At 42.9% G+C, this 15501-nt stretch overlaps 1 protein-coding gene across 4 annotated transcripts in view; it reads right to left on the reverse strand.

The window, feature by feature from the left end:
- The window catches only part of fto (FTO alpha-ketoglutarate dependent dioxygenase), a 124542-nt gene that overhangs the window by 76120 nt on the left and 32921 nt on the right, over positions 1 to 15501 (reverse strand). For all 4 annotated transcript variants that reach the window (XR_005074738.1, XR_005074737.1, XM_037095986.1 and 1 more), the window contains exon 7: positions 10830 to 10949. Coding sequence is in view for 2 of the 4 variants with exons in the window: in XM_037095986.1 (XP_036951881.1) it covers positions 10830 to 10949 (120 nt within the window). In the remaining 2 variants the exon portion in view is untranslated. The remainder of the gene's footprint in view (positions 1 to 10829; positions 10950 to 15501) is intronic.

Consider the following 15501-nt stretch of genomic DNA (forward strand, 5'->3'; position numbering starts at 1 on the left):
AAGTCTGTATCACATTATATCTTGACCTCAAAAAGTTCAAACTTCTTTTCAAGACATCTATATTGACTTTTCTTCCAACAAATAAAATCCCCTAATGTTCAGAGCTCAACTATTGCTGCAAAGCGCTGCGTGTTGAAACTTTTCATGAGCATTTAAACATAAAAACCCCTGAGGATGTTTCAATCAATCTTTAGTACATTACCATTCTAAGAACAAGACTGATTGATAAAGGAACAGAAAAGATGTATTTTACAGTCTTATATGTATATTCTCTGGTAAATTATCAGTAATAGTCGATGGGGAAAACCATATCCAAACACTGATAGGGTGTTATTACTGGTTATTTCTACTAGCTGCTGGCTATCTCTAGTGGTTATCATTAAAAGAGCAATGATTGTTATAGCTACTCGAGTCTTTACACCGTATACTTCGTTGTGTTATGTATGTGTGTTATATGTGCAATCGCTCCCCACCAAGGGAGGCTGATGAGAGCGGCTAAAGGGTGTTTATGAGACTGTTAGCTGGGAAAGGATGCCGCCCTGCAGCTCTCGCCCAAATAAAAGAGCCATTTATTACATCCAACATGACCCTCTCATTACACACAAATAGGAATTAATGAGCGCTATATCGGGCGCTCCCAGCGGAGCGAGGCGGGGCCCGCTAAAGGACTAGCGTTAATTACATTGTCCTACATCTCACCCATTTAACACCACCCATCAGATCGCTCCATCTGCAAAGGGGAAGGATAGCAGGGTGGAAGTGACGCGCTTACCTGGAAGGATGGCCGCTCACAGCTCGAGAATCAGCTCGATACCTGTGAAAAATAAGTTACACCTGCTCCTCTTTTCTTTTCTGCTACTGCACCCTGGCCTCCCTGCGACCTGCCCACACATATATTGCTGTGTGTGTACTTTTTCGTGACAGCCTGGGTCTCAGTTTCATCACTTTTGTGCATCTTTTCCACTGCTTAGAGAAATATTTTTATCTTGCCAACTTTATCCACCCTCAGATATGGGACAGTGCCAAGACTTGCTTCAACTTTGAGTTGTCATAAAACCATAGTTCAGCAATACAGTGGTTGGTGTCTGCTTTAAAAGTAATTTAAATGCCTCGAATGAAATACTTGGAGAGTCGTCGGAAAGCCGATTCAATGTTCAAAACTACTCCAACGTAGAGGCGTGGCTTCCGGTGTTCGGATCTCATCAGTTAAAATCAGTGAGTAAAGACATAACTGAGGGTCAAAACTACAAACACAGACGCCAGGTTGTAGAAAAGAAAGGATCTTCCTTTCAGGCTTCACATGGGAGAGAATCTTCTTCACCAGAAAACACACGCCCCAGGTTTGATCTCTGTTGGTTTATCCTCTTCATACTGTACATGCCCCGATTTGAAAGGCGTACAAACAAAAGAAAACAAAGGTGTGGAACTTTCCCAGAATGCTCCCAGGACTTGTACTTCCTCCTGACTGTACTCACATCCCCATGTTTACAGCATCATCTTTTTCATTTTCTCTTCGCTTTACCTTCTCCGATTCCGACTTAAACCTTCACCATTGTCTCTCTATTCCCCTCACCTCCGAAAAACACCACACCCACCCTTATTCTTCCACCTGTTCCACCTCCCTGAACCTCCTCCACCTCCAGCCCCCCCCCGGAAACAAAACGATACAATCATCATCGACAATCTTTTCCCATATTTGCTCCTTTTCTTTGCGTTTCGTCAAGCGACTCAGACAATTTTACACCGTCTTCCCATCAGGATCGGCCCCGTTCTCTGCACTCATTGTTTTCCAACGGAGGCTTTATGTACTTAAAACCCTCAACACGATAGCTGCTCCAGCGATTTTGAAGAATTAGCGAGGTGGCGAGGTATTAAGCTGTTCGTATTTTGCTTTGCTAGTTTGTGATTCAAACGAAAAGCTGATTATGGATCAAATTAACATGTAGATGTTGTGCCTGAGGCTTCCTCGGAGATGAGAAGATAAGAAGTGTCACTCGCTGATAGAATGATGTCTGACTTTGAGGCTTTTGGCCTTTTTTTGTTTATTTTGTGTGTCTCTCTCTGAGGTTTTTGACCTCGATGTCAGAAAAAATGGTTGCTTTTATTCCCTCAGTTGGAGTTTAGGTATTTTTCTATTTTTGACCTTAATTAAGTTTTAGGGCGGGATTTTTTTAATTGTTCACTTTGAGGATCTATAGTTTGGGATGGGCTGCTTTTCATGTTCATTAAGCTGCTTTAATTTATTGTTTCACTATGTGTGGGCGATATGAAGCCATTGGAGACTGTGACTGTGATTAAGGCTGCAAATAAATGTGTAATTAATTTGAGCTGACACGCAGGTAAACAATAACATGGATAACAACCGCAGCAGCCGATGAGCATCCAGCTTCAGATTCAAATGACTCTAATAAAAAAAAAGTGTGCGCACATGTTTCAAAGTATGAGGTCTCTATTTTTGTTCCCCTCTGGCTTATGGAGCTCGGCGCCACATCTCACTGCGTCTATTGCTATTTCTGAGCTTGACATATATCGAACAAGCCACAGACAATGTCTGGCCATGTAACCGACGCACACCGAGATTAATATTGCACTGAAACCAGGATTCATGGAGGAGGAATTTAAGTTATTTTTCTTTGCTTTCAACGACAAATCAGTGTGTTTTCTTGCATCTCTGTTTTTTTGTTTCTTTTTTTTTATTTAACTCCACCACTTTGACACGACTGCCTGCGAGAGTAAACAATTACACCTGGATCAAAGTGGTGGAATAATTATATATCAAGCGATGGTTAGTGGTGATGTCTCCAGTCAGCTATGAGAGGGGCGGGCTTTGCTACGAGATGCTCTGAAATCTCCCTTTCATCTTTTTATACTTTTCTCCCCCATCGAGGCACTTTTTTCAACACACACACACACAAACACACACACTCCTTCCTTGCATCCTTCTCTGTGTTGGTATGACACAGGGAAAAAAAAAAAAAAAGCTGGGCCCTGCAGCCAACCCCGCCGTCCGCACTGAATGCGATTAAACTGAGCAGTGATTAATCTGGGCTGCCCCATAATTCCTCTTTACCACTTTAATGGATGTTATCTCCCCTCCTCTGAAGGCTTATCTTGCTGATCGAGGCCAAGGATGAGGAGAGGGAGAGGAAGAGGAGGGGGTGGCTATGGGTGGTGGTGTTGTTGGTGGTGGCGGTGGTGGTGGTGGGAGGGATTCAAACTAAATCCAGACAGAGGTAAGTAAATGAATAAGTAAGTAAATAAGTAAGTAAATAAATAAATGCGGGGATTGAGGGAGCTGCTAAGCGGATAAGGCAGATCAGTCTCTGTAAAGTGCTCATTTGTCTTCTAAGAAGACGAGACAAGCCGCCTTCAAAGCCTGCTGATACAGTAAAAACACTGTCAACATCACAATTCACAGACAAACAAAATAAATTATCCAAGCCGCTGTCAATAAAACTCCCCGCCCCCTCATTGTAAAGATGAGGTGTACCCCACACTGCAGCTGACAGCGATGGGTACAAAGACAAAAAAAACAAACAAAAAAACAACAAAAAAGTGGGTTTTTCTCAATAAGCTCATTTTCTCTCATGACGTAAAAAAACAATGGCGCACTGTCGTTACTAATTTACTGTTTCCACTCTGTGACATGAAGTCAGCGATGAAAGTTATTCTAACACATTCCGAATCCGGTCATCCACAACCCTGAAACAAGTTTGCTCAGGTCGACCGCTGGAATGAAAACTCTCAGCACCTCGGCTTTTTTTTTTCTTTTTTTAGGACACTCCGTTACATCCTGTGATTGAGAAATAATTACACACATACATAAGGAATGGTTTTTAATCATTTTCAATGAGAAAGTGCCGCATGAGGAATTGTCCTAAATGAGAGAAGATGACTTGATGTGATGGTGATACATATTAAAACACGAGGAGCTTTGACAGGAATTATGATTGGCGGCCGTGTGTGCATCTCCCTGTGTGCACATTTCGAAAGTCAACTTTTATTCAACTGTGTATAATCCAAACAGCTATTGAATAGAGTGGTGATGCAATATTCAACCCAGATTCCTGTGGTTCTTTTTCTCTCTCCGTGTTGCAGGAGTCAAATTCAGAATGAGTACATATCTACAAAAAACAATAACGTTTTGAATTTGTACTGTACTCAATCGAACACAGGTGAAAAAAGATTTTCAAATCACTGCATTTAGGGCTGCAACTACAGCTTGTTTCATTGTCAATTAATCTGTTGATCATTTTAAAATGTTTTGGAAAATGGTAAAAGATGTCGATCATTGTTTACCAAAGCTCAGGATGACATCTTTAAATGTTTTGTTTCATCCAAAAACTAAAGATATTCAGTTTATTGTGATTGTGAAAGGAAAGAAATCAGAAAACATTTATATTCAAGAAGATGAAATCTGAGAATTATGAATAACTCAAACTGCTTAATATGTTATAAAATACAGAAAAAGAGCTGGAGGTTAATTTAAAGATGAACTAATCGTTTGATTGGTTAATCGAACAGAACCCTTATTGTTTTCTTTTACTCCATTATTGTGATTTTACACAGCGTCCCGGCTCTTTTGGATTTGGGGGTTATAGCTTAAAAATAAAATCTACGAAAGGAGATAAAAATAAAGAATTCAGCTGCAGCAGTAGTCTCCGTTTCAAACTGTTATATGAGCCATAAAAAGCCTTCACTGCAAAGTTTTATTCAAACTTTCTCTAAACGGACACCTGGACACACACACACTCAGTATCAAGTGTGTGTGGGGTCTTTGTGCTTTTGTCCCTCCGTGTGTATGTAAGTAAATGCGTACGTGAGGCGACAACTGAGAAGTGACAGGGTTAAATCTCTCCGTAGCTCTCTCTCGCTCTCTCTTTTTTTTTCTTTCTTTTTTCACCCCCGCTTCGGCTTACAGCGATGTTGCAGCGAGATTCTGTCATAGACAAACCTCTGTGGGATTCCATTCACTACTAGTGTACATCTTTAGGTACAAAGCTGCGGGCTGCATTGGCTCCAGGTAACATAAACGCTCCCTTCAAGCCACCGCGTATCTGCCCATGAAAATTCTCTAAAGGGGTTTAAGCATTTACGCAGAACACTATCAGGCAGTGCCGAAAATTCAGCTTACCCTGTTGAATAGGGACTTCAAAGAGAATTGCAAATACCTTTGCACCGCTACATTTTCTCCCTTCTCTCTCTCTCTCTCTCTCTCTGTCTCTCTGTCTCTCTCGCCGTCTCTTCCTGCTTCCTTTCATTTTATATTTCCAAACACAAGCTGCTGCGTGATGTAAAATGTATTATCAGCCATATATTTCCTCTTTAAATGAATAATAACAATAATCTTTGAGTAATTTCTTTTTTTACGCGGCGCCGTCTAAATAGGGCAAAGCAAAGCGAGCTAATATTGAGCCGCGGGTAAACAAGGCCGCGCAATAATGAACGTGTGGATTAGGCCTCTAGTCTAAGTTGTGCGATAAGGGGGAAAACAGCTGCTACCATCCAGGTAACAGCACGTATTGACTGTCAATGAAGGATAAAACTACTGCGCCGCTGCACATTTTACTTCTTTCGCTCACAGTGCGGACACCACTGCGCACACACACGGACACCAGTACACACGCATACACACACACACTCACTGTATTTATGCGTAAGAACCACAAAGAATTGGAATATAATAAATGTATAAGCCTATTTTGCACAGTACAGAGCTTAAAATGCAAAACAATGTGCTGCATAAACACAGTGCGATTTAATGTAAGAGATAATAAATGGCTCCATAATGAGCAATATAAATGGTCTTTAAACAGTTTACTGCTTAGTTCACACTTATAATTAATCTGGGTTCCATGTGTGCATATAAAGTGGGTATAAAACTCTGCCCGACTGTGCGAGTAAAACGGGCCGCGCGAAAAAGAGAAAAATTACCGCTGGTAAACATCTGCAACATGATTCAGCTGTGGCCTCTAGCTTTTTCGAAATACGCTGCCTTTTTTTTTTTTTTTTCCCCTCTTCTTCCCCTCAGCGCAGACCAGCACGGCGAGCTCTCCAAATAATACATTACAAAAAATTGCTCCCTGAAATTATTTACGGCGAAGCGCACAACAGAAACCATAACATTTATAATGTTTTACAAAGCCATCAAATAAGTGGAGAGGGGATTAATTGCCCCGGCCCGACCTTAAAATAATTATTGTGAGCGGTGCAACTCTAAACTCCAATGAAATTGATACACTTTGATAATTAGATTCTTGGCACTGACCCGCTGAAGTCAATAAAGGTTATTAAGGCCAATTGCTGTCTAAACGCATTACGGGCAGGGTAAACTGTCCGTCGGAGGCCCCTGCTACTCCAGCGCCAATATGATAATCCATTCTCCGTCCTGGGGGTTTCTTCTCTAGCGCCTGTGTCTCCACTCTGCCATACAAAACCAGATTGGATTCGCTTAACCTTTCCAGGACTTTGATCAAATGAGCTCACACAGCAATAACATTTACATTGACCCCCCGCTCCTCCTCCCCAACACACACGAGCCCTCTCTATTTTTTCTCCTGTACCTCCTCCGCCCCCAACCCTCTCTGTGTCTCTCTCTACACACTCTCCCCTACAGTTCACTACCCTCCGCATCCCTCCCCTCCGCGGCCACTCCTCACACACGCTAGGTCAATAACCTAATCAGCTATCGATGGCGACTGGGGCCAGGCTGTGTATGATTGCAGTGCAGCCCTCCTCAGCTGCCCAGATTGTTTCCGAAGACAGTTATTAAAGTGAGGGGAGAAGATGAAATGGTCACTAAGCGCATCCCCGCACGTACACACGCACATGCGTGCAAAAAGTCTGCCTCTATTACGAATCAGACGAGGGAAATTTTGTGACACAATGAGGAAAAAAAAAAGAAAACAAAGTATGTGTGTGTGTGTGTACGCGTGTGACCAAACCGTCGGGAAAACAGGGAGTGACAGGCTGGGTGAACGGAGTAGAGGAAGACGTGGCCCCGATCCCACTTCCTGTTTTGTACATCTTGAAGTATACAAATGTATTCAACTGAGTGGATCCCATTTATTATGAAAGTAGATTAATTTCCTTGATATGTGTTGAAAAGATTTCCATCTACAAGGCTCGTTCTGCTGTCAAATGAGGGAGAAAGTGTGAGGAGGAGACACAGAGAGATGTGGCGAGATAGAGGGAGCGAGAGAGGGAGAGAACAAGAGAAAGAAAGAACATAAAGAGAGAGAGAGAGAGGGAGACGGAGAGAGTCGGAGAGAGGGAGAGGGAGACGGAGTGCATTGAAATCTCTTTGCATCCACGGCGGCTTTTGAAGTTGTGAGATGAGCAGCCACAGAAGTCAGGAAAGTGACAAATTAGGGGAAAAGCTGTACTTTGCAAGCAGAGCTGCTAAATCAATTAAAGTCATGCCAAGCGCATACATTAACATCAATGGCACACACACACAGAGACACACACACACACACACACACACACACAGTCTCGCACAAACACACACGCGCAGGACAGGAGGAAAAAAAGGGGGAGATGTGCTCGTGGGCTCGTCGCTGTCGCTTCTCCCCCACAGTGAAAAGAGGAAAGATAAAAAAAAAATACCACACCGGTATTTATAATATTCTGCATGAAGCAGAGACTCTCTGCCTATTGTCAGTCAGACGGAAGCTATTCATTGTTGCTAGTTTAAGGAAATGTCACTATTGTATGATAGCCATGATAGCAGAGTCCTGAGGGAACACGGAGCTGCGAGCGAGAGGCAGGTCTAAATGGACTGTAGCACCCTGGATCACAGGGGAATGTCGAAACCTTTAAGTTAATGTCCTTTTTTCAACCTTTACCTTACATACACTACCTCCCCCTCCCCGTCTACACACAGATTTATACGTTACACTTCTCGCCATACATTCGCATGGACATGCCTCGACTTGGAAGTTTATTCAGCGCCACGTCTCTTTGTTTCTATCAAGAAAACCACATGAATTCACGAGGTACCAAAAAGAGGCGAGCAAGCAAGTGGACTTGTTTTGTGCCGGTTTTCTTTCTTTATTTATTTATTTATGTATTTTATCAGAATGTCATTCAAATGGAAGGATGAGCATTTGCATGACAACGGGGCTGAGGAGCAGGGAGGGAGCCCCAGGGAGAGACAGTATCCATAAACAGGAGCTAGTCTCCCCCCCCCCGACATATTGCAATATTCTTCATACGGACTAACAAACGCATACATAGCCCGGCGCATCCCACAACACTGTGTGCTAAATATGACAATAAAGAGAGGAAGGCTGGCTGTTTGTATTGCTATTTTAGCAGGATAAAACAATAGGCTGTTTTATTGCTACAGCGCAGCGTATAAAACAACACGGTGTCAATTTATAAACCCTATTTAAAGAGACATATATTTGTTATTTTAAAATACCCATGGCGATATCAGATTTGACAAAAATAATGCTGTATTAAAATACACTCTGCCAGCAAGAACGGGGAAAAAAAACCCAAATAAATAAAAATGGCAAACAGCATCAGCACACACTAGGTCACTCGTATTTCACTAAATTACACTATACTGTCAATTCCCGCTGTCAAAATGCAAAATATGTGCAATAAAGGAACGTGGGGAGGGGGACAAACATAATCTAAATAACTCAAAGTAATTTGGAGGAATGCGTTTTAATCTTACTGCAAGAAAAAGCCACGGCTCTCAAAAGCTCCAAAGGAAAAATCTATAAGTCACATCTATAAAGTGCTTTTCATCAGCATATCAGAGGTCGATGCATGTATGTAAATATTGCTCGTGAGAGCAATAATGTTGTCTTTCATCACAATAGTGAGTGATTACATTTATGCGCTCACCAGTGTATTATTTTTGTGAAGGTTTGCGGAGCGTTTTTCTGCAGAGGATATATGTGATTTGTGTGATTTGACAATCTGGTGGTTAAAGCAATTTTCAATGAAGAAATTTCAACTGGTAGATACATTTTTTTATGAGCACACATCAGAGTAATCTGATGTGTTGGAAAATATAAAATACAACTTTTTTTAATTTTCAAAAAATATATTAATATTGACATATATTTAATTGTGTTGTAATGATTAAACTTTTTTTTTTTTTAATAAACTGTGGCTGACATTTTATTTGCTGTATCGCGTCAAAGTCTGATGCTATGTTTTCTACCGCATGACAGAAATGACACACACAATCACACACACACACACACACGGTGGATATGGTTTGCTTTCCCATTACAGAGAGACGGAGACACAGCGGCAGAGAGAGAGAGAGAGAGAGAGAGAGAAAGACCTCACATTTCACTGATGCCCTTTTCTAAATACAGGTCCAAATCACACACTTCATCTGGGCCCGGAGGTGGAGCTCTAGATGAGTTTAGCCCCCTGTCTACTAACTCCCCCACACACCCACCCACCCACCCACCTACCCTCTGCCAGGCTGTTCTACTAAGTGAGAGAGAGGAAGAGAGAGAGAGAGAGAGAGAGAGAGAGAGAGAGAGAGAGAGGGACCATGAGTGGAGCTGAGCGGTGTCGGCAGCAGCAGCAGCAGCAGCAGCAGCAGCAGCAGTACCGTTCTCCTCCAGCCCCTGTCTTTATCCCCGCCTGAGCATTAGATGTGATTACTGCTCAGCGCTCGACACTGACAGAGACAGAGAGCTCCCAGAGACAGCAGGAGCGGGTGAGAGACATAAAGAGACACGGGGAGGGAGAGAGGAGAGAGAGGGAGAGAGGCAGCAGAGGAGCACAGCTCTTTCGCTCCCTGCGCTGCTGCTACAGTGATACAAGAGTGCCCCCTGCTGCTTCTGGTGTCTGGATGTTAAACACACACACGAACATACATGAAGACACACACACGCTCTTTGAAATCTAGCTATGAGAGAGGGACGGTACGGAACCTGTGGGGAGAGAAAGCGAGACCTAGCATGTACATGTGCATGTGTTTGTGAGCTGCGTATCTACACGAATGTAAGTTACTGTAAGTGTGTGTGTGTGTGTGTGTGTGTGTGTGTGTGTGTGTGTGTGTGTGTGTGTGTGTGTGTGTGTGTGTGTCTGCGGCACATATGTGCAGTGCAGAGCGGTGACTAAGGTGACTTAATTATGAGTCTGACATTACTAAGTGTGATTCCTTTACAGCGGTGTCTAACTAATAGCTTCGTGCCCACGCTCCTCTCTAGTAAAACTTCAGTGAGGCCACGATTAAACGCATGACACATCCTTAATAACGCACCGCGGCGAGAAGTTAGACGATCCATCGTGTAATTTTCAAAACACACCCTCCCTTTGTGAGGAGCATTATTGGACGGTGGATCACTCATGTAGTTTGTGTAAGAGGCACGAGTAGAGGCGCGCTGAGCATTTAGAAAGGACAGACTTTAATTATCAAATAAAAGAGTGTCTGCATCAGTCATATTATTATTGTTATAATTATTATTAAAATGACATATTGCCTTCGATATATATAATTAAAGTCAGGGTACGTTAATGTGGGTTTATTCTATGAAAAAGGTTCTGTATATCAAAAAGAATTATTCAGATAAATGTTTTTTGTTTATGCCCATTTTTATAAAGTAGGAACAGCATCAGCGCAGTGCCGAGGACTGAGCTGTGTGTCTGCAACCTAAACTTGCAGGGAAAAAAATTGTCTCCTGCTAAAAAAGTAAATAAATAAATGACCTGCGAATTAAAATGGAAATACTTTAACTACTGTAGGATTAGTAAAATAAAGTGTGAGTGACACTAAGTTCGGCTAACTACTACACAGGACTGTGAAACCAGACAGCGAGAAACAAAGTGTGTGTTGGAGCGGGCCTTACCATCGTCTCCATGAGCCTCCAGTCCTTCTCCAGCTGTTCCATCGGACTGGACCACCAGCTGCAGAAGCGGGTGTAGCGCTGGCCCTGAAACCAGTACTGCCGCAGCCACTCAAACTCCACCTGCAGACACACACACACACATACGATAGAGATGCTGATTAAAACAGGCAACCATCTTCCCTGCAGGTTTATATAATCTAAAAGAGGAGAGAAAAATCATGACTTACTTCTCTAAACTGTCTCTGTGAGAACATTACAGAAAACTTGATTTTTATTTAATGCTGAGGAAACACACGTTACACATTAGTCATTTATAAAATCATCAAGCAAAAAATTCACATCTGGAACTTTCAAAAAATACATTGACAATGTTATTTAAGTTTTTCATTATATTATGTACGTGTATATATATATATATATACATATATATATATTTTTTTTTTTGTAGATATATTTTATTCCAAAATTTGCTCACGTTGAATACTCATCTATTAAAAAAATAAAATATTTCAGCTAGTTTAAATTCAGAATGCAATGTGTAGAAGAACACCCTCCTCTAAATAATAGCATTATGTTATAAGATTTCAACTAGTAAATATTTCCTTTTTGGTTGACATATTTTATAGTGTTCACCTTCATACTTCAATATACAGGACTAACCTTTTTAAGTATATTTCTGGTTGTTATCAACATTTCATGAAAACTGCTTTTGAAAAAAAACATATTAAGAATGTACTTCAATCAAAATTATCTTTGTGGATATCTCAGTATGGAAATGGAAAAAATGTAATTTTTCCGTTGGAAATTTGAGTGCTTTAATTCATTGTATTCTTATTTTCATTTTCATATTATTTACACAAGCACACTGAATCATTGTTATGAGGAAGCTGGAAGGAACAAAAGCAGTAAAGACACATTGTTCTAACTGCATGTCCTCCTACTGGAAATAGCAATCAGGTCAGTCATCTCCGAGAGGACAATCGCACCCTGAACTAACACAAACACCCACACAGACAGACAGACACACAGAGCATTCACACACAAATATGCATATGCCTATTCACACACACACCTTCCAGTCAGCACACCTGAAAACTCCGCCCTCTTCCTCCTCTCCTCCTTCTCCTCCCGCCTTCCCCTTCTCTCCCACTCCCTCGCCCCGTCTGGAGATGACAGTCTCGGCTGCCGAGTCGCTCCCCTCTCCTCCGCTGGGAGTGTTTTTGTTTCCTGCTCTTTTGAAGTGCTGATTTAATCCTCGCAAGGATGTTTCATGTAGCCAGGTGTAGCCTATCTATTTCTAAGTGTGTCTTTCCGTGTGCATGTTGTTGTGTTTGTACCAGTATGCTGCGGCAGTGTGCTCGCGCTCTCTCGCTGTCTCCATAGGTGTGTGAGCGGCTTTGTTGACGTTTGTGCATGCGATTGCCAAAAATGCGAGCGTGTATGTCAAAGATTGCCCCAATTGCCGCCAACGTAAATGCGAGACGCTGCGAGTTGCCCTCCCCCAAAACGTCCTACAAAGCATCATCCACCCAAAACAATGCACGCTCCGTTTCATTTTGACGCCGACAACTGTACAACACAAAAAGTGGTTGCATGCAAAGGAGTCGCATATCAAATGGGACCGAGAGAGCTATTGTTCCTTTTCTGAAAACTATTTTGTTTATTGTGCTTCTAACAGAGCATTAGCCAATGTCTACAACAGACCCTTTGTAGAGCTGCAAACTCACAAATAATCACAGTGAGGTTTAAGCGGGTGAATTCTGTCCCCCAAAAAGAAATGAAATGGCTTGAAAATGAAAATACAGTTTCTTTTTTTTCTGAAAAATATTTGCTTGTGTTTTTGGTTTCACTGATCTTACATATAATTCAATTAAAGTAGCACCAATTTTTCCGGTAAACCACTGATCCACTTGCAATTTTGTCTTACATTTAGTCATAATCTGCCTCAAATTATACACATATACAACTAATTTAAATTGATGAACATGTTTTGAAAGACCAGGAGACAAATCACTTCTTGGTTGGATATTTCAAGGTCAATACTGTCTGTGACTTCAGCCTCTACTAAGGTGCTTTGTGTGACATCAACACTCATATCTTCCCTAAAACTTTTTTTTGACTGGTCGATTTTGCAGATCTATGAATGTAGCCGAGGTTTTAACACCAACATGGTGCTCATTCATCAGAGATGAGCATGTGAGTTTCCTGCAGGGCACCATGAACCCAGATTGTCTGCAATACATGTAACCTATTAAGTGTGTATCAGTGTTTCCCACATATATACTTAACTTGGGAGGGCCCAGGTATCCTTAGGTAGTTGAGGTAACAAAAAAAACAGAATATGCTGAAGTTTTGAAATAAATAAAGTGAGTTTTGTTAATGGAAAAGTGTGCACACTGAGCTGAAAATATCATGCTGTGACTGTGAAATTTCCAAGCGTCCATTGCTCTGTTTTATGAAACAAGTCACCTACTGTCCGGCACCCAAAGCAAGTCAAAACAAAGGGCAAGGATTATTTACACCAACAACTTGACTGAGGTCTGCATTGGGCAGAAGCTGTGCACAGAATCATCCTGCCATTTGCTTCCAAAAGGCTCTGATCACAGCGGGGATGACATGCAAGGACTGGGGCATGTCAGGGAGAATACACAGCCAGTGGCACTGCTCAGCAGCCTCTCAGTCACTCCATACAACCCACCCTTCAAAGAAATGTCATCCTTTATGGTCCCTTCAGCACTCTCCAAATCCACTCCCCTTCGATCACTACAGCTCAAACACACAACAAAGCCGCCGAGCGCCGATATCGGACGTCCTTTTCTCTCTGTCAGTCCCTCCTTCCATCTCTCTGATTGTCTGCCTGTCCTTTAGTGAGAAGAAGCCAACCTGTGTCTCCACTTTGAGCTGACATGGCCGCCTGTCCCCCACTGCGCAGGCCAGTGGCAGCCACAAAGCCGGCCATCTGAAGCTACTGAGGAGCACCGGCTATGTGGCATTTGGAGTCTGGCCACCCAGCTGAGAGTTACCAAGAGGGGAACTCTGACTAAATGCCACCTATCCAGGCAGACAGATCGAAAGTGTGTGCGAAAGAGAGAGTTGTTGTTGAGGCTAGTTTTTCTGTGAGACGGCATGGGGGAGCGAGAGGGGAGCTAGTGGCTCCCCTGCGGCACTCGCTGTCATCTCTCCAGGTGATGGACACACTAACTAAACATTAGCCCCACATTAGCCGACAGGTCGCCCACCATGGCAACTCTGGAGTTAAAGCCAAGTAGCCCCCTTTTCTCCCATTTAATGAGGCACGTGTGTTTTGTTTTTTTTTTCCACACCTTCATGGTATTCCCTGAGAGGGTCCAATCAATTTCCGGGGCCAGGGCCCTGAGGTGGGAACTGATGAGAGTGGGATCGATCCCACTCTGCCGTCCTCTGTTTACCTTACCCGGTCTCCTCACTCATCAGCCAGGAGAACTGGTCCCCCATCAGACACTTGCCAGAGTGGTCACACACAAGGTAGCTGGTTCAGATTGCCATATATATTTCCATTTCTATCTATATTGTTTATACTTTTTTTCCCCTATTAGGCCTCAAATGTAACTAAAAATGGTCTTCCTTCCTTTGGAGATTAGCTCCCTCATATCAATGTGACTAATTTTCAAAACAAACTTACAAAGGACTACATAAAATTAGCTAAATAAAACCTCTAAATGGACAATAAAAATGGGCTCACATGAATAAAAAACTCTGTTAAAGGGGAATAGAACAGATTCATACAACAGGAATAACAAGCACAAACTACATATCGGACAGGTCTGCCAGCAAAACTATGGGTTGAGAGGTGATTTATAAGATTACAATGATATTGCCACCATAAGCCCCTCAGGAAAGGTGTTTCAAAGCCAAGCAAAGACCTGAGAGCCTGGGGAGACATTGTGGCCTGAAAACAGGACATTGGAAGGTCACACACACCTGCTTCCACGCAGTTTACTTTCTGCCAGAACATGTGGGAAAACCTTGTCCCTCCCTTCAATATTTACTGTGGGGGGGACGAGCATCATTAGAGGGGGTCCCTCAGGGCACTCTGTCACACACCCACCTGGGAAGTGACACAGTGGCTTTAAATGAGACAAGACGTTTGCATCTGGGATTTGCATTTCAAAGCCAAACGTGCACACGGGGGCCGTGTGGCGATGCTATGTTAGACTACCCTCCCTCCCCCCCCCGTGCGCCACCTAAGACAGGAGGTAAGATTAAAAAGAGACAGTGAGAGGGACCGCGCTTAACAAACAGGTGGGAACTTCAGTTTTCTTCATTTCTGTTTCTGTCTCCCATCAACCCTTTCCTCAACTCGACATCCCGCCCCATCCCTGAACACTCATACTCAGATGGCAGACGTTCTGCTTCATCATCGTCAGACCCACCCACATCTTCTGACAAGTGTCAACACCCCCCACCCCCACCCCACTCAGCCCCTCGTTGCACCACGTTGCACAATATCTGTGGCACCTCAGCCAGTGCTAACTTGCTGTTTAGCGCTTTTTATGGAAAGGCCCATAAGGCACTGCTCAGGTCAGGCTGCCTGTGCGTCTCAGGCTTGTTCGCTCCTCGGTCGTCCATGTCAAACACAACCCGCACAATATGCACCCGCCAAGCGCCAAAGTGGGCCGCCATCATAAATAAC

Source organism: Acanthopagrus latus, chromosome 4 (genome assembly GCF_904848185.1).
Source record: "Acanthopagrus latus isolate v.2019 chromosome 4, fAcaLat1.1, whole genome shotgun sequence".
NCBI lineage: Eukaryota > Metazoa > Chordata > Actinopteri > Spariformes > Sparidae > Acanthopagrus > Acanthopagrus latus.